Below are 19,296 nucleotides of genomic sequence, written 5' to 3' on the forward strand. Positions count from 1 at the left end.
AAACCATGATCACTCGAACCAACAACAGCTCACCCTAAAACACCTTTTCAGCCCCTGTTGCCAAAGAATAAAAGGAGCTAAACATGACATGCTCCAATCAAATCAGCATCTAGACCTGGACAGTGCTATAAAGGATGTGGTTGATGACAATATTCCAAACCTTAACAGATAGAGAATTTGGTGTAATAATGTTCTCTTTACCTTCCTACACAACCCATGATAGCCGGAAGATGCCAGTGTATTCAAGTCACAGAACCAAAATTGGCAGTATGCATGGTCACAATTTAAATCCCAGTATGTTCATCACTAAGTTACCAGTTTCCTTGGTTGTTGAATAAGGCATTGGGCAATACAATAAATCCCACTACAATAATTATGTTTAGGATTTCAAAAATAGCCATGCTTATCCTTTCAACCCACATGCTATAGATAGCAATGTGATTATTGTCAACCTAAAGTTTAAGGTTTCTTACACATTAAGAGGTAGACAATAGTGATTAAGATATGCCAACAGGCTATTACACTATAGTGATGTACCAATAAAATCAGAAACTAGTTTATCAGCAATTATTGGTATCGGTAATTATTAGCACATTATTTAGCCAATTAATTTTACTGACACTAACGTTATTGTTTCTGACAAAAATATAGCTTTAAAATGGCAATTTCAGGGTGACTTGTGTCTAGCTGAACTTGCTACAGGGTAATTTATTTGTAGCTAAATTCCCTACAAAGTGACTTGTTTTTAGCTGATCACTCTACAGGGTTATTTTTTGTAGCCAAACTCTCTGCAAGGTGATTTGTTTGTAGCTGAACTCTCTACAGGGTGACTTGTGTCGAGCTGAACTCTCTATAGGATGATTTGGTTGTAGCTGAACTGTCAACAGGATGGTTTCTTTGTAGCTGAACTCTGGTGACTTTTTCTAGCTGATCTCTCTACCAGGTGACTTGTTTCAAGCCGAACTCTTTCTGGGTTATTTGTTTATAGCTGAACTCTCTACAGGATGATTTATTTGTAGCTTAACTCTCTACAGTTGTTTCTAGCTGAACTCTCTACAAGGTGATTTGTTTGCAGCTGAACTTGATACAGGGTGATTTGTTTGTAGCTGAACCCTCTACAGGGTGATTTGTCTCTCTACAAGATGGTTTGTTTGTAGTTGAACTCACTGCAAGGTGATTTCTTCTAGCCAATTTCTCTACAGGGTGACTTGTTTCCAGCTGGTCTCTCTAGTGGGTGATTTGCGCTAGTCAAACTTCTAGTTACACACATCAGTACACCTACTAGAATAGACCAGACCTTAGGTACTGTATGTTTACTACTCACCAGTAAGCAAAACATGTTCTTAAAAATATACTTCCGGTACTGTGTACAGTATAAGGGGCATGAAACGTAGATAGATTAGGTGGCACTTAGAAATTTCCAATCCAGTATAGGGTGTCTATTATCTATGATGAAATAAATCCGATATCAGTTTGGCCTATAAACCCATATTTTACATCAGCATGCACTTTGTTACACTGGCAGGCTCTGTGTCAAGTTAGGTGTTCAGTTGAAGCAATTATAAGTCAAATTCTGATTCCTGTTATGTCAATACACTACTGCACATGTTAAGGCTTTTAGAGAACTTACATACTTTGTACAACTGTATGTGACTGTCAGATGATGACAAAGCTGTAATACCAGTTGGTGTACCAGATTTGCCAGTATCCACAAGTGTTAGGGGCCACCACAGATTACTAATACCAGTACTTCAGTTGCACCCTCTGTGTCAATCCCAGAAGACACAAATGAAAGCTAATCAGAGATGATCTCTTGAAGATGGAGTGTGGATATATGTAGCAATGGAAGAGAATTCTGACTGCCAAATTAAATCATTCTTGCAGCTCACACCAAAAGTATCAAATTCATTTCTACATACCTTTCCATTCAGCTGTACATCATTGTACTACACAGAACTTGTAATTTTTGTAATGATAGTCTAACTGAGTGGGTGAATAGTGCTGTTAAAACACATAATGGCTTTTCCTGTAGTGTGGTTGCAAGAGGAGCATAATTATTTCAGGAACCTCTTTGCTTGTAGCAATTAAGTTTTATCCACACAAAAACATGCAAGCAGTGAAACAAGTTGATGTGCTACTTCTAAAAACCAGGCACCATGTAGTTAGCTAACTCATCTGGGATTAACCAACTATGTATTACTATTTTATTATGTTGTACAATAATACATAATTTATTCTAATTCTCAGAGTACGTAATTCATGAAATTTTCATAATTCTTTAATTGCGTTGCTATGGACTGCTAAGGAAGCGCTTGTTAAACAAACCGCTTTTAACAACATGCAGTATTACGCACAGAAGTATCTTCTAAACTATCTTATAGTTTGATTTTAGGCCCAAACAAACTTTGATTTTCATAGTTCAAACATTCATTAATTAAAATTCACGAACTTTTCGAATTTGAAGTAAAATTGGTAACGCATGGTTTACAGTAACAAGTTCACAATTTTAAAAGTACACCATTTTTTCTGGTCCAAACAATATGTCAAGTGCCTTCTTTTTCACTAATGGTTGAGCCTGCGATTCTGAGTTTGAGCTATTACTGTCGATTCGAAGGTTTTGTGTTTATGTCTTATGTCTGCTTTAACTTCACATAATATTTTTTTCTACAGAGAGAAATTTTAAAACTTTGCACCAAGGACCCAAGGCTGCTGCAATCACTTTGATATATGAAGAAGCAATGTCATTCAAATCCCACCTACTTTTAATTTGAAATTCGACAGATATCGTAAATCTTCTAATATTTGTTGAATCACTTTCTTTAACCTCTAAATGCTTTATAATTCTAAAACGAACAGGAAAAATGGATGACATAGATGATTTAGACTCAGAACACAGATGAGCTGTTCCTATTTCTAGTGGGTGAAGAATTTTCACCAAATCACCAAGTAGCTCCCACTGACATTTAACAAATCTAGCCTTCAATGCTCCACCCTACATCTGCTTTAAAAGCCAAAACTGGCCACCTGTTTTGAAGAAGGGACTAACACAAGTAAAAGTTACTGTTCCAATGTGTTTTACATTCATTGACCAGTTTATGTGTAGGTTGATTCATACTTTCTTGTTTCTTCCTTAACTCTACAGTAGCCCATGCCCTGTGATGGAAATGTTCGACCAATGCTTTTGTAGCAGCTAAAGCTTGTGCTATAGCATTTCCTTCAATAACCCACAATTATAAGCAATGAACTGCACAATTCAAACTATTCCACTGTTTGTCAGTTTCTAAAAGATGCCCTGCACACTGGAAATTGGAGCCTTGGTTGTGAACAATAGCAAATATGCTATTGTCATCAATTTCATACTCACCAACAACTTCCTACAATTTTTCCACAATTTTGTCACCTGTGTGCTGCTCTGGAAATGGATATGTAGCCAGTGTATAGCTCCTCAGTTCCCAACACCCATCAATAAAATGAACAGTCAGTGAAATATAGGCATAATTGGCAAAGCTGATCCAAATAACTATTGCAGCGAATACTGCGTTGTGTTTCCACTTTCAACTAAAATTCTTTTAAGCTTTTCACTAGCCATGGTGTACTTCCGACAAACAACATCCATTATGTGTACAGATGATAGCAAAGAATAGAAGTTGTTCTCCATCAACAACTGCAACAGGTCATAAATCTTTTGCCACCATGAATGCAATCAATTCTGTAATCTTCTTGGCACATGATATAGGGCACGTACTGCGAATAAAGAAAGCATCCATGCTAGTTTGTTCCTTGTCATCGGAAGCTTTGTTACCTCCACTTTTGTTGCATTTATACTTGTCTTTGTGATAGTGAAGCAAATATTCTCTCAAGTTACTCATTGCTCCAAGGTAAGATATATTCATTCTTGCACAATCCACACAACACTTTCTTTCCAACAGTCACCTTCATGAAGAAGTCCCACACGTCTGAGCGAAAATGTTTTGACTCTGGCCCTTTACTGCCGGCACAAATACTTTCTGTTTCACCCTCTTTAGTCTCTCAATTGTCTTCAGTGAATTTCTTGGTCTGAGATTTACTTAAATAATTTGAACTCAAACCACGTGTAACACGAACACTTCCTCCAGATGTGGATGTCATGTTTTAAACTACAGAAATTATTGTACGCCTTTCCATATACTATTTAATTGCCTAATTCGAATTGCTGAACCCAGATTTGAAGGTTTGTCAGCTCGAACTAATGTTCAAGTTTGTTTGGGCCCTAGTTTGACTTATTGTTTTTCCCACAAATTCTCTTGACAAAGCCTCAAAGCTGCTCTTCATTTTCGTTCACGTATGTCAGGGATATGCCCCCTTTCCAACTTGAAGGGATAGGCTATTCCTGGTACTCTACGAGGCCTGCACTGTTGCTCTCAATTATTAAACCCCTGTAAAACCCAAAGGGAAGGTAATTCACAAAGTCTGAGGAGAGTCGCCACACCTGTATTTCACACCTCTGAAAAGAAACCACCTCATAGCCAAGTTTACCAGTGCTTAAGTTAATACAGACTTCGTTTCACTTTTACTTCTTTTGTAAAAGCTACTTTTGCCATTAATGATTTTGCTCATGTAGGTGCATATGGACAAACATAGATAGGTAGATAGATAGGCAATAGGTAGATAGATAGCTAGATAGGTACGCAAACATGCACGCATGCACACACAGACACACTTTTACAAAAACAATTTCAGTAAACCAGGCATGTCTGGTTTAAAAATGGGTTGGCCTTAAAAAGCTTGGGTGAAAAAAGCTGTGAACTCAAAGGTGGCAGCCAAGAAATAGGTTGCAATAGACAAAATTATAAATATGACTTTTATTCACTATTTGAAAATATCATTGTAATGCCGCCACCTTTGATTTCATATCTTTATCACCCTGAAATATTTGGGGGCTGCACCTATTTTATATCTGCTATGTTTATATTTGCATTGATCTACAATTATTAGAAGTTATAAAACATTACACATGTATTCTATTAGAAGTCCTAAACAATATTAGAGTATCCAGAGAATTCAGATATTGATGTCTTCTTTCTGCAGCAAAGAAAAAGACAAGTAAAAGAACTACAAAGCTGGCTGCAGACTGGCTTTGGAATTTATAAATGTGATAACCATACAAAATCAGCTAAGCATGAAAAAAGGGTATGGCCTCCAAAAAATCCATGTGAAAAAGATGTGAAAACAAAGGTGGCGGCCAAGAAATGACTGTGATGGTAGGTTAACGGCAAAAAAATTAATAATGACAATTCAGGTGAAATTGGTGCCAAACTAGAAGAAGGCAACACAAATTCACTTGAATTGTTGTTACTAAAACTTTTGCCATTAACCTATATACCATCACAGTCATTTCTTGGAACTCTATACAGGGTGATTCGTAACATTTGTTTGTTATCTGCATGAACTTTCTACAGGGTGACTTGCTAGTAGTTGATCTCTTTACATGGTGATTTCATTGTAGCTGAACATTCTAATAGAGCGACATGTTACGTAGCTGAATGTTTCTATTAGGGTGACTGCATTATTAGAGTATTTCAATCATGCACAAGTTACATCTAGTTGACTTTCGTAATGTAAGTCAGTGGTTTTTAATCTGATTCCTTGGAAACTACTGAAAAATCATTCTAACATAATTATTCTACCTCTCTACCTATTTTCAGCTGATTCCATTAGCTATGTGCAAAAAGTAGCAAAAGTAATAACTCGATCATGCAATTTTTTACACATGGTTGGCATTTTTATTATATCTCCATGACTGTAAATGTAATTTCTTTCTAACCACAAAACGTTTGCACTACGATATTACTCCATGTACAGAAAGATTTTCAAGTTATTCTGTCAAGTGCTTTACCCTGGAGGCGTGACAACAAATGTGACCAGATTTTACAGAACCGATCCAAATCGCACATCAGGCAAAATCAAACTAACACCACCAGTGGATAGCTACACTATCGTACTACAAGTTTTGACCCTCAGCACTACTCAAACTACACGAGGCTGGTTTTTACACACGTATTTTCTGGGTGGTGTGGAGTGCTCAAATGGCGGTTTCAGGCCTTGTGAAGGACCTGGCTTGGCAAGAGTCAGTGGTTTACTGGTGGACAGCCTTATAATGTTGGCCAGACGTGTTCTCTGTTGATTTTGCTACATATCAGCCACTAAGGAGCCAGCACAGCCCTGTAATCTCGTGTCTGGACTCCAATCGTGGTCTGCCTCCATTTTGTGGTCTAACTTTTGCCCTCCCCGCCACCCCCCAGCCTCCACCCCTTTGTGAGCACTCGTGATACTACTTCACTCGTCCAACTGCTCAGATTTTCTATCTTATTTGGCGGGAAACTGTACAAGCAGCTACAAGTACTGGAAGTGGCTTGAAAGGTAACAGATTGATGCATCTTTTGTGTAAATTTCATACGCGTGCTTGCTATCCTTGAAGAGTTATGCTGGCTTCAATTCTTTAAAACCGTTTATCTCGGAACTTCTAATGTGCGATTTGGATCGTTTTTCCAAAATCCAGTCACAAATAGCCTTTAGAATTTTGAAAAATTGCATATAACTTTCTTGATCTTTGTCTGATCTGTACCAAAATTGGACCATAAATGTACAGTATTACCCTCTTACTGCCTTCCAAATTTTAAGTAAATTAACTAAAGCATGCACGAGTTATTGTGATTTTTCTAAAGTGTGTGAGACGAAGAAGAAAAAGATTAAGAAAAATACAAAGAAAATAAGACAAACTTTGAAGGTGTGCATCTCAGTGATGGATGGGCGGATTCACCTCAAATTTGGAATGGGAAGTGCCCTACCCCAAGGGAGTTTCCACAGCAAAAACAGTTAATTTCTGTCCAGCCATGCATTATCAAGCTATATAGATGCATGAAAACGGCAATTTCTTTGGTTCATGTAAAGTACATACTTGTCTGTTACGTGCCTGCACTGGCTGTGCTTGGCTACATGACACACTATCGTGTGTCTTGATAAAGTCAAGTGAGTTATCAGCCAATAGATAGCAGTGATTCAGTTGTTAAGGATACAGGTGTTACATATGGTCCCTGGTTCGAACCCTGGTAAGCTTTTTTGACACTTTTTGTCCACCTAGTGGTGACTGCTCTATTAGAATATTTAAGTAGCTGTAACTATCGTTTATCAAATCATCAAAATGTACTACTATGATGATCGCCCTATCTACACACCAGACTTTAAACCATAAGCAGTTTAACCTGTAGCCATACTTTTTATGTAAGGTTGATTGTATTCTCCAGTACCTCGTAGGCCTATGGGTAGTAAGACCTGTTCTATCAGTAGACATCAAATACTGATTAAATTGTGCAACAAGCTATTATACAACTACAATTCCCAAGGTACATAACCTTACTTTGCATATCAAAACCTGTTAATGCAACGTCTACCATGAAGTGATAACGTTGTGATTGATATAAACAAACTGGTGACAAACATGTCGATATATCTGACAATAATACATACCATATGACAGGTTTGTCACAAACTTGTCAAAGCAATGTAACTTGTTTACAAACTTATTACGTGCTTGTTTCTGTATTGTTACAGCAATGTACAACCTTTTTTGTATGAGTTCAGTTCTTTTGCATTATCATTCTGACTTACACCTGTAGTCTCTGCAAGGGTAATCAAAGTATTACAGGTTTTTACAATTGAATTCATCTGTACTTCAACAAGATCATGAATCACCTGCTAAATCTTGTTTTTGTGTTCACTGCAGCTGCCAATCTTGTTACGGACGTGACACAATGAATTCTAATGCAAAACCAACTAATTCAATTGCAAACGGGACAAATTCTACTGCAATAATGACAAACTCTACTGCAAACAGGACAAGTCAATTGCAGAGGTACTGTTGTAAACAACTCTTTGTAAGGCAATAATTCTGCTACAGCTCCTTCAACAACATTCACAATTGTGCTTCTCCATTGGCAATGGGTGTGGTCACTCACGAAAAAGCTAATTATGCAAATGGCTTCACATATAACCTGTACCAGTTTCCTTGTAGTGTCTCATGTGTTATTCTTTATGGAAAAATGATCCATCTTGTGATGAGCGGCTGCTTTATTCCAGTCAGTGTAAACATGACAAATTCTTGTGCAAAGTGACAAATTCTAATGCAAAGTGATGAACTCTAATGCAAAGTGATGAATTCAATTGCAAAACTGATGAATTCGATTGCAAACGGGATGAATTCTACTGCAAAAGTGATGACCCTTGCAGCAAACAGGATGAAGTCAATTGCAAAGGTGACGAATTCAATTGCAAAAACTGGTAATATGTGGATAATAAGTATTTAATCTACTCTTGCTATCACATTCATTTGGAAACCCTATATCATTACCTATTTTTAACCACAGTATATCAAGTTCATACCAGAGCAACAATGTTGTTGTGTACCACTGTGTACTTGACTTAATTGTGATTACATAGCTGCACAAATGCACATGCGTATAAATCAGAAGCCATACTATTGCTGCTATACGCTGCCTACAGTTGGATCTGTCAAAGCTGTATAGTACAAAGTACATTGAATAGTAAGGAAACAATACACCGGTGTTTGTTAACTCTGATAATATTAGCTGACTACTTAATAGCTACTGTACATGATGACTAACTTAATATACATTTTCAGTACTGTGTAATATCAAGCACCACCAGAACTTCTTATTATGCTGTTAGCTACCCATAAATTAATAGATTTATAAAAAGTAAACAAATTAGTGTAAATATGTGTTCTAGTAAAAACAATTTAAAAATTAAAACATGGGAATAGTGATGGGAGCACAGCCCCCAACCGCTGAGAGACTTTCAATATTTTAATGAATCAAAACTCAGCAAATTGCTATATTTTATGCAAATGTACATTAATTATGATGCATATAAGTGCCCCGCGATGAAGGTAGTACTAGATAAAGCCACCTACTGGAAACAGACAGCATAACACATCAGCGTTGAAACCGGGTCACTACTGCTGACCCGGATGACCCACTGACCCGGATAGCAATCCGGGTCAGACCCGGATGTGACCCGCATTGATTAAAGCTGAGGCGTGCGATAAGAGGTATGTTTCGGGTAGTCTCGAGCGAGCGAGACGTACGAGATTATACGATTTGAGCGTTCGATTCGTGTTGAGTAAACGAGTAGTTATACGGTAAGTTTATAATTTAAAATCGATCACTGGGGTTTGCATGGTTCCACGTAGCTACTGTGAGTTTTAAACAGACAGCAATTGGTTGTGGCTTCGTGCATACCTAGTATTACAATTTCCCAATATATTGAAGTGGGTGTGGCTCACAAAAGTACTTATCCTGCTGCAAGACTAGACTATATACAAATCATACAATAATCGATAAATGGGCGTGGCTCCACATAAGCTTGCTGACAGCAACGGACGCGGTTTCGTGCTACAGATTACACTTACTAATAGATGGGCGTGGCTGATCATATGCTTGTGGCTCGATAAGTGGGCGTGGCTCACAAAAGAGCTGCGCGACTAGCGTTAATAAGAGTCTACGTCGTCAAACTAACAATATCGTTTCTCACGTGATCCAATCCGGGTCAGACCCGGATAATCTGTAAACCGGGTCTGACCCGGATGACCCGGAGAAAATGTGACCCGGTTGACCCGACCCGGTTTCAACGCTGTAACACATATATAGAGACACATAGTAATCTGTAAGTGATAGTTATCTCACTGTGGTATAAGAGCCATGAATCTACTGATACAAATGGAATGACTTACAATCAAAACAATATAACTATACAAATATGCATAGCATGAATTCATTTTGCATAATACAAGTGATAAATTACTGGAGCTCTATATTTTTAAACACTGCACACCAAAGCTATAGCAGTATAAGGTCATGCTAAGTTTTGCATTTAATGTTAGAATGTCTGAAAAACTTCATATGGACATGGATATATTTACATGCATGTTCTATTAGAGTATACCTGACTGCTCTATTAGAGTATATACTTGACTGCTCTATTAGAGTTTATACCTGACTGCTCTATTAGAGTATATCGATCTTTTTAACAAGTTTGAAGAAGCCTAGGGTTCATGTTACTTCTGTAAATTACTCTCTCATTTTGTCCTGCCACACTAAATGGTGTGTTAGGATCCTGCTTGCAGAAGTCTAAATTTTACAGGGGGGGGGGGGGGGTTCCTGAACCCCCCGGAACCCCCCCTCCCTAAGCCCCTGCTAATACTAGTACTCACTTTGTTCACACAGTTCACATCAGCTCCTCTTGATAATAATAGTTCTGCTACTTGTGTGAGACCATTCTCTACTGCAATAAGTAATGGAGTGTCACCTGACTACAATGAGGATGATGACAGCATAATAATGTAACACCACATTATTATTATTAGTAGTACTCACGTTATTCACACTATTCATATCAGCTCCTCTTGATAATAATAGTTCTGTTACTTGTGTGTGACCATTCTTTACTGCAATAAGTAATGGAGTGTCACCTGACCACTATACAATAATGATGACACAATCAGAATTAAGACAAAATTGCACACATGTACAATGAAGCATACATTCTTTTTTGTACAGAAGGCCTACACTTTCTATACTGCACTTTGTACAAATGTCACTATAAGGTATGTCCACACAATTCTTGCTGTGACAAATCTGTACAGTTGAAGTACTCAAATGTAAAACATGTGGTACAACTACTGTACATTACTATCAGAGTTGTACCGATTCCCACTTTTTAGGGAAAACCGATATCCGATATATTTTTAACCTGTTTTACCGATAGTTAAGCAATACCCGATTGTAGGTCTCTACAATTATACTTGTGCACACTCCATAAAAGTAGAGCTAGTAAAGCTAATTCTGTGAAATTGTAGGGTAAGTAGAATTCTAGGAAAACAGGAATGGAAAGTGGAAACGGGAACAACCAGCAGAAAATTCCTGATAAAAAAGGTCATCATGCCATTATAAAGGTTGGATTTTATCGCACAATGCTCCTTTGCAGCATTGTTGGATTCTTCCACTAAAATGATCAAAACACTCTAATAGAGCAGTCACCTGTATTAGACCCTTTTTGTGGTGGATTTTGGAGGTGCCTAAGTTACTTAGACCCTTTTCATATTTACTTAGACCCTTTCGTGTTTACTTAGACCCTTTTTATGTTTATTACACGCACCCAGACTGGTAGCATTGGCAACGCATCGCCACCTGAAAATTAATTTTAAACCATAACTATTGTTACGGGTAGAGTAATGGCTTGTTTCTACTAATGAACGTTACATTTCTCTGTTACAAGCAGCTGTCAACAATGTTAAGGTACAACAACTACATAAAGGGTCTAAATAACTTAGACTTCAGACCACAGGGGTCTAAGTAATTTAGTAACCCTCAGGCCCTGTAGTAGCGCCTTTGCTTCGCTCAGACGCCACGACACAGGGCCATTGGGTTACTAGACTCCTGTGGTCTGAAGTCTAACTATTATGTGAAATACTCTAATAGAGCAGTCAAAAAATGTTTTGTTAATTATCCCACCAGAGACCCACATTGATGGCCTGTGAATTGGTGGGCTATAGCTGCCATAGATTAAGTGTATAGACTAGGTAAGTCATCAACATTGAAAGTTAGCTACTCCTTTGAAACCATAATTTTTTAGAATATTCAATGATAAAACATTAAAATAATACTGAGATGAAAACTGAGATTCACAAAGTATAGTTAACTGGCAGTGCCTATTATAGGCTTCGAAAACTGCACCTATACTGCTTCCAGATGAGAAGTCATATGATGGGAGTATGCATGCAACACTGGTCAAACTGAAATTGGCTCCAATATCCCCATGACTGCTTATATAGTCCTTTAGTCTCCTCATTGGAGCCATGCACCTACACATACTTCAGCTGCCACAAGCCCATCATGTGACATTTTCTTGAGGTCACAGGCACAACTTCCCTCATCTATATGTTGTTACTGTCAATTAATTAGAATCATTTTGTAAACTTTTAATTATATGCTATATTGGTATAAATTTATGGTTTCAAGGGAGTGGCTAATTTTTTATGTTGATGACTCGGCTAGTCTATATACCTAATCTATGACAGCTGTAGCCCATCAACTCACAGGCCATCAATGTAGGTCTCTGGTGGGATAGACAACAAAACATTTTTTGACTGCTCTATTAAAGTATTTTTAATACAGGTGACTGCTTTATTAGAGTGTTTCGATCATTTTAGCAGAAGAATCCAACAATGTTGCAAATAAGCATTGTGCAATAAAATCCAACCTTTATAATGGCATGATGACCTTTTTTTATCAGGCTTTTACCACTGGTTGCTCCCGTTTCCGCTTTCCGTTCCTGTTTTCCTAGAATTCTACTTACCCGAAATTGTACACTTACCCCAACTCAAAGTTGCCAATCAGACAAGTGTGCTAGGGCCTGAACCATCACTGTTTATCTTTGTGGTTACCACAAAACATAAAAAATTACCCAAGTACATACCAGAGCATTTGATACCAGCCCTCCAGTGGTACTGCAGCTGCTGAAGCTGAATAGACTAACAATCTGCTGGCCACAGCCACATTACAACCGATTTCCAATTATGGTAAAAACAGCTAATTATCAGCTTATACTGATTTCCGGTCCGATTATCGGTACAACTCTAATTGCTATGTGCTATCTACCCATTAAAACACCATTAAAGACTGCAACTAATTATCTTACTAAATGTCCAGCAGAGAAGCAAAGATTATGTGTCTGAAAATGTTCAGGTGAAATTAATGATATGCATTGATGCAATGCATTTACTGATATGCATTGATGCAATGCATCTATATAAGTATAAAGCTTCACATTGCTCATACAGACTTCCTTTCTTCTGATTACAGGATTAGAATGGTGGCAAATAACCTTAATTTGTTGAGTAGTTACCAATTCCCACATGGGCATTGACTTTTAGTATTCAAGTTTATGGCTTTTATTCACTATTTGAAATATCATTGTAATGCCGCCACCTTTGATTTCATATCTTTATCACCATGGAATATTTGGGGCTGCACCTATTTTATATCTGCTATGTTTATATTTGCATTGATCTACAATTATTAGAAGTTATAAAACATTACACATGTATTCTATTAGAAGTCCTAAACAATATTAGAGTATCCAGAGAATTCAGCTATTGATGTCTTCTTTCTGCAGCAAAGAAAAAGACAAGTAAAAGAACTACAAAGCTGGCTGCAGACTGGCTTTGGAATATATAAATACAAAAACAAGTGATAACTATACAAAAATAGCTAAGTATGAATAAAGGGAAGTCAGAGTGAAAAAGATGCAAAAACAAAGGTGGCAGCCAAGAAATGACTGTGATGGTAAGTTAATGGCAAAAATTTTAATAATGACAATTCAGGTGAAATTGGTGCCAAACTAGAAGAAAGCAACACAAATTCACTTGAATTGTTGTTACTAAAATTTTTGCCATTAACCTATATACCATCACAGTCATTTATTGGAACTCTCTACAGGTGATTTGTAACATTTGTTTGTTATCTGCATGAACTTTCTACTGGCTGACTTGTTTGTAGCTGAGCTCTCTACAGGGTGACTTGCTCGTAGTTTAACTCTTTAAAATTTAATGGTGATTTGATTGTAGCTGAACATTCTAATAGAGCGACATGTTACATAGCTGAACATTTCTATTAGGGTGACTGCATTATTAGAGTATTTCAATCACGCACTAGTTACACCTATTTGACTTTCGTAATGTAAGTCAGTGGTGTTTAATCTGAATCCTTGGAAACTACTGAAAATCATTCTAACATAATTATTCTACCTCTCTACCTATTTTTCAGCTGATTCAGTTAGCTATGTGCAAAAAGTAGTAAAATTAAAAACTCGATCATGCAATTTTTACACATGGTTGGCATTTTTATTATAACTCCATGACTGTAAGTGCAATTTCTTTCTAACCACAAACAAATTTGCACTACAATATTTATTCCATATACAGAGTGATTTTCAGGTTATTCTGTCAAGCACTTTACCTTGGAGGCGTGACAACAAATCGCCACTAGAATTTTGAAAAATTGTGTATAACTTTCAAGCACAGCCAGTACAGGCACGCAACAGACAAGTGTATTTTACAGAACCAAAGAAATTTCCATTTTCATGCATCTATAGCTTGATAACGCATGGCTGGATAGAAAACAACTATTTTTGCTGTGGAAACTCCCTTGTAGTGGGGCACTTCCCATTCCAAATTTGAGGTGAATCTTCCCATCCATCACTGAGATGCATGCCTTCAAAGTTTGTCTTATTTTCTTTGTATTTTAAAATCTTTTTCTTCTTTGTCTCACACACTATAGAAAAACCACAATAACTCACACATGCTTTAGTTGATTTACTTAAAATTTGGAAGGCAGTAAGAGGGTAATACTGCACATTTACAGGCCAATTTTGGTACAGATCAGACAAAGAGCAAGGCCACATGACACACTATCATGTGTCATGATAAAGTTAAGTGAGTTATCAGCTAATAGAGATAGCAATGTTTCAGTAGTTAAGGATACAGGTGTTACATATGGTCCCTGGTTCGAACCCTGGTAAGCTTTTTGACACTTTTTGCCCACCTAGTAGTGCCTGCTCTATTAGAATATTTATGTGGCTGTAACTCTATTGTTTTTCAAATCATCAAAATGTACTGCTATGACGATCGCCCTATCTACACACCAATTTTTAAACCATAAGCAGTTTAACCTGTAGCCATACTTTTTATGTAAGGTTGATTGTATTCTCCAGCATCTCGTAGACCTATGGGTAGTAAGACCTGTTCTGTCAGTAGACATCAAATAGTGATTAAATGGTGCAGCAAGCTATTATACAACTGCAGTTCCCAAGGTACATAACCTTACTTTGCATATAAAAACCTGTTAATGCAACGTCTACCATGAAGTGATAATGTTGTGATTGATATAAACAAACTGGTGACAACATGTCAATATATCTGACAATAATACGTACTGTATGACAGGTCTGTCACAAACTTTTCAAAGCACTGTAACTTGTTTACAAACTTATTACGTGTTTGTTTCTGTATTGTCACAGCAATGAACAACCTTTTTAGTACGAGCTCAGTTCTTTCGCATTATTATTTTGACTTACACCTGTAGTCTCTGCAAGGGTAATCAAAGTATTACAGGTTTTTACAATTGAATTCATCACCTTTGCACATGACTTTGTCCTGTTTGCAGATGAATTTGTCGTTACTGCAGTGGAATTCATCCTGTTTGCAATTGAATTTGTTGCTTTTGCATTAGAATTCATCGTGTCATGTCCGTAACACGATTGGCAGATGCAGTGAACACAAAACCAAGATTTAACAGCTTATTCATGGTCTTGTTGAAGTACAACTGTTGTAAACAACTCTTTGTAAGGCAATAATCCTTCTGCTACAGCTCCTTCAACAGCATTCACAATTGTGCTTCCCCATTGGCAATGGGTGTGGTCACTCATGAATAGCTAATTAATGCAAATGGCTTCACGAATATCCAGCTCCGGTTTCCCTGTAGTGTCTCAAGTGTGATACTCTGTGGAAAAATGATCCATCTTGTGATGAGCGGCTGCTTTATTCCAGTCAGTGTAATCATGACAAATTCTTGTGCAAAGTGACGAACTCTAATGTAAAGTGATGGACTCTAATGCAAAGTGATGAATTCAATTGCAAATGGAGTGAATTCTAATGATGAACCTTGCAGCAAATGAGACGAAGTCAATTGCAAAGGTGACGAATTCAATTGTAAAAAACTGGTAATAGTGTGTTAATAAGTATTTAATCTACTCTTGTTGTCACATTCATTTGTAAACCCTATATCATTACCTATTTTTAACCACAGTATATCAAGTTCATACCAGAGCAACAATGTTGTTGTGTACCACTGTGTACTTGACTTAATTGTGATTACATAGCTGCACAAATGTGCATGCGCATAAATTAGAAACCATATTATTGCTGCTATACACTGCCTACAGTTGGATCTGTCAAAGCTGTATAGAACAAAGTATATTCAATAGTAAGGAAACAATACACCGGTGTTTGTTAACTCTGATAATATGTATTAGCTGACTACTTAACAGCTACTGTACATGATGACTAACTTAGTACACATGTTCAGTACTGTGTAATGTCAAGCACAACCAGAACTTCTTATTATCTTGTTAGCTATAGGCAGGAGTCTATTATGCTTTTTAATCTTCCAATTATTCTTTCTGGCAATTCTTTTTAAAATCCCCAAAATTATTACTGAAATTTATGCACAAATAAGCATATTAGTTAGAGTTTTACATAAGTGACTGCTATATTAGAATTGTGAACTCTAAGTTTACTGCTCTATTAGAGTATAGGTGACTGCTCTATTAGAGTATTTCAATCTTTTCAACCGTTTGTATGCTTGCACTGTTTCAGTGTTGTACCCAAAAGGTTTTTACATCACACTACAAGAAAAACTTATAATTTTGCACTAATTATTCCTAGAATTTATCCGATTATTCCAGAATATTCCCCAATTCTTTCCACTACATCGAAAATTATTCTGGCATAATAGACGCATCCCTAGTTAGCTATCCATAAATTAATGGATTTATATAAAGTAAACAAATTAGTGTAAAAATTAGTTCTATATAGTAAAAAACTATTTAAAAATTAAAACATGGGAATATTAATGGCTGAAAAAAATAAAGAAACAATAGTCAAACAAGCCAGCATGTTAAACACATATAGATGTCTATTTTGACTCAAATAAACATTTATACAGATGCCTTTTTTTGCACTTGATTTATGAGAAACTACTGTTGTATCCTTAGTTTCTATACTATATCCATTGAGTCCAAATAAATATTCCTGTGTTTAGCTTGCCGGCTTGTTTGTCATTACTTTTTTCAGCAATTTCTATTCTCATGTTTTAATTTTTTAAATTATTTTCTACACTATTATTCTATAAAGTCAATCATACTCAGGTATATTTCCATGTCCATGTAGGAACTCACATCACACATGTACTATAATACTAGTACTCACTTTGTCCACACAGTTCACATCAGCTCCTCTTGATAATAATAGTTCTGCTATTTGTGTGTGACCATTCTTTACTGCAATAAGTAATGGAGTGCTACCTGACTACAATGAGGATGATGACAGTATAATAATGTAACACTATATTATTATTATTATTATTATTAGTACTCACGTTATTCACACTATTCATATCAGCTCCTCTTGATAATAATAGTTCTGTTACTTGTGTGTGACCATTCCTTACTGCTACATGTAATGGAGTGGTACCTAACCACTAGACAATAATGATGACACAATCAGAATTAAGACAAAATTGCACACATGTATAATGAAGCATACATTCTATTATGTACGGAAGGCCTACACTTTTTATACTGCACTAAATGTCCACCTGTCTATCCATCACTCACTATAAGGTATGTCCACACAATTCTTACTGTGAAAAATCTATACAGTTGAACTACCTTAAATGTAAAACATGTGGTACAACTACTGTACACTCCTATGTAGTATCTACCCATTAAAACATCATTAAAGATTGCAACTAATTATCTTACTAAATGTCCAACAGAGAAGGAAAGATTATGTGTCTGAAAATGTTCAGGTGAAATTACTGATATGCATTGATGCAATGCATCTATATAAGTATAAAACTTTATGTTGCTCATGCAGACTTCCTTTCTTCTGATTACAGGATTAGAATGGTTTCAAATAACCTTAATCTAATTCAAAACATCCAAGCTGTAAAAAAAAGAGTGCAGCCCTCAGAATGGCTATGGTGAAAAAGATGTGAAATCCAAGGTGGTGGCCAAGAAATGGCTGTGATGGTAGGTTAATGGTAAAAATTTTAATAACGGCAATTCAGGTGAATTTTGTGCCAAGACCAAGTGGCACATAATGACTGCGTTGACTTGTCAGCCAGCACAATCAGGCTATCAGCCTACACTGGCTTGGTTGATTGGTTGTACTGACCAGAATAAGTGATTACTCAATCAAAGTAGGCTATCAGCCTGCACAAATAGACCCGGCAGTTCTATAACTACCTGATATAGAACTGTGGACTATTAAAGTGTTCTATAACTGCCCAATATAGAACACTTGTGCCTTTATGGCGAATATAGAACACTTTTTTGCTTTGATACTCCCACGCAAAGTTCTTTATATATATATAATACATATCAAGACACACGGTAGTGTGTCGTGCGGCCCAAGAAGCCGGAGCGTAACACCCATGAGTATATTGACAGGAAGAAAGAAAACGCAATTTTCGCACCTCCGTAGCTCTGTGCTGCCTTGATGAAACAAGACGATTTTTGCTGTGGACACTCCCTCCACCTTCAGCACTCCATATTCCACATTTGAGCGAAATCGCTTCAAGCGTTCCTGAGATATACGACTTCAAAAATTGGCTTAGTTTCTTCATTTTTTTTTCTTCTTATTTTTCTTCTTCTTTTCGCACACTTACAAAAACTGCTATAAAACGCGAACGCCATATCCGATCGCCTTGAAATTTGGCACACAGAAGGGGGGTATAAAGGCGCATCTCTGTACCAACTTTGGCTGGAATACGATAAACAGGCAAAGAGTTATGAGCGATTATTCACGAAAAATAACACCAATATGTTGTCACGCCTACAGGGTAAACCGCGTATGGGAAGAAGCTGAAAATCGGTGGGTGAATAGGTTAACTATTGAACCTCAAAAAAACTACTGCTTGCCACGCCTACCAGATAAACGGCTTGGGGGTAATACTTTGAAAATCACTGTACAGATGGAGTTATCATCTTAGAAAGGCTCTTCAATGGTGTAGAAGAATCAGACTTAAAGCCACGGAGTTATAACACGAAATCCAACTTGGTGTAGCAAGTGCGAGATCGAGATACTCTAATAGAGCAGTCATCCTAATAGAGCAGTCACCCGACGAGAATTCAAGAGATCAGCTAGAAAGTAGAAACAAGTAACCTGTATAGAGATCAGCTACAAACAAGTCACCCTGTAGAGAGATCAGCCACAAACAATTCACCCTGTAGAGAGATCAGCTAGAAGAAGTTACCTTGTAGGGAATTCATGCAACTATAGAAAGAGATAATTCAGCTAGAAGAAATCACCTTGTAGAGTTCAGCTACAAAGAAACCACAATGTAGAGAGTTCAGCTACAAACAAATCACCCTGTAGAGAGATCAGCTAGAAGAAGTTAA

The 19,296-nt window shown here is 37.0% G+C and overlaps 2 protein-coding genes across 2 annotated transcripts in view; both read right to left on the minus strand.

Moving 5' to 3' along the window:
* Window positions 1–10,350, minus strand: part of LOC136258375 (26S proteasome non-ATPase regulatory subunit 10-like) — a 113,864-nt gene extending 103,514 nt beyond the window's left edge. Inside the window, exon 1 of the mRNA XM_066051685.1 lies at window positions 10,268–10,350. The gene's annotated coding sequence lies outside the window, so the exon portion shown is untranslated. The remainder of the gene's footprint in view (window positions 1–10,267) is intronic.
* Window positions 9,682–17,288, minus strand: LOC136259449 (26S proteasome non-ATPase regulatory subunit 10-like). Its single transcript, XM_066052933.1, has 5 exons — window positions 17,271–17,288; window positions 17,102–17,200; window positions 10,431–10,532; window positions 10,268–10,366; window positions 9,682–9,687 (listed from the first exon to the last, which is right to left on the minus strand). Exons 1-5 carry the CDS (start codon window positions 17,286–17,288, stop codon window positions 9,682–9,684), a joined length of 324 nt encoding a protein of 107 aa, XP_065909005.1.
* Between the last annotated feature and the right edge of the window lie 2,008 nt (window positions 17,289–19,296).

The sequence above is a fragment of the Dysidea avara genome, chromosome 6 (genome assembly GCF_963678975.1).
Source record: "Dysidea avara chromosome 6, odDysAvar1.4, whole genome shotgun sequence".
Classification (NCBI taxonomy): domain Eukaryota; kingdom Metazoa; phylum Porifera; class Demospongiae; order Dictyoceratida; family Dysideidae; genus Dysidea; species Dysidea avara.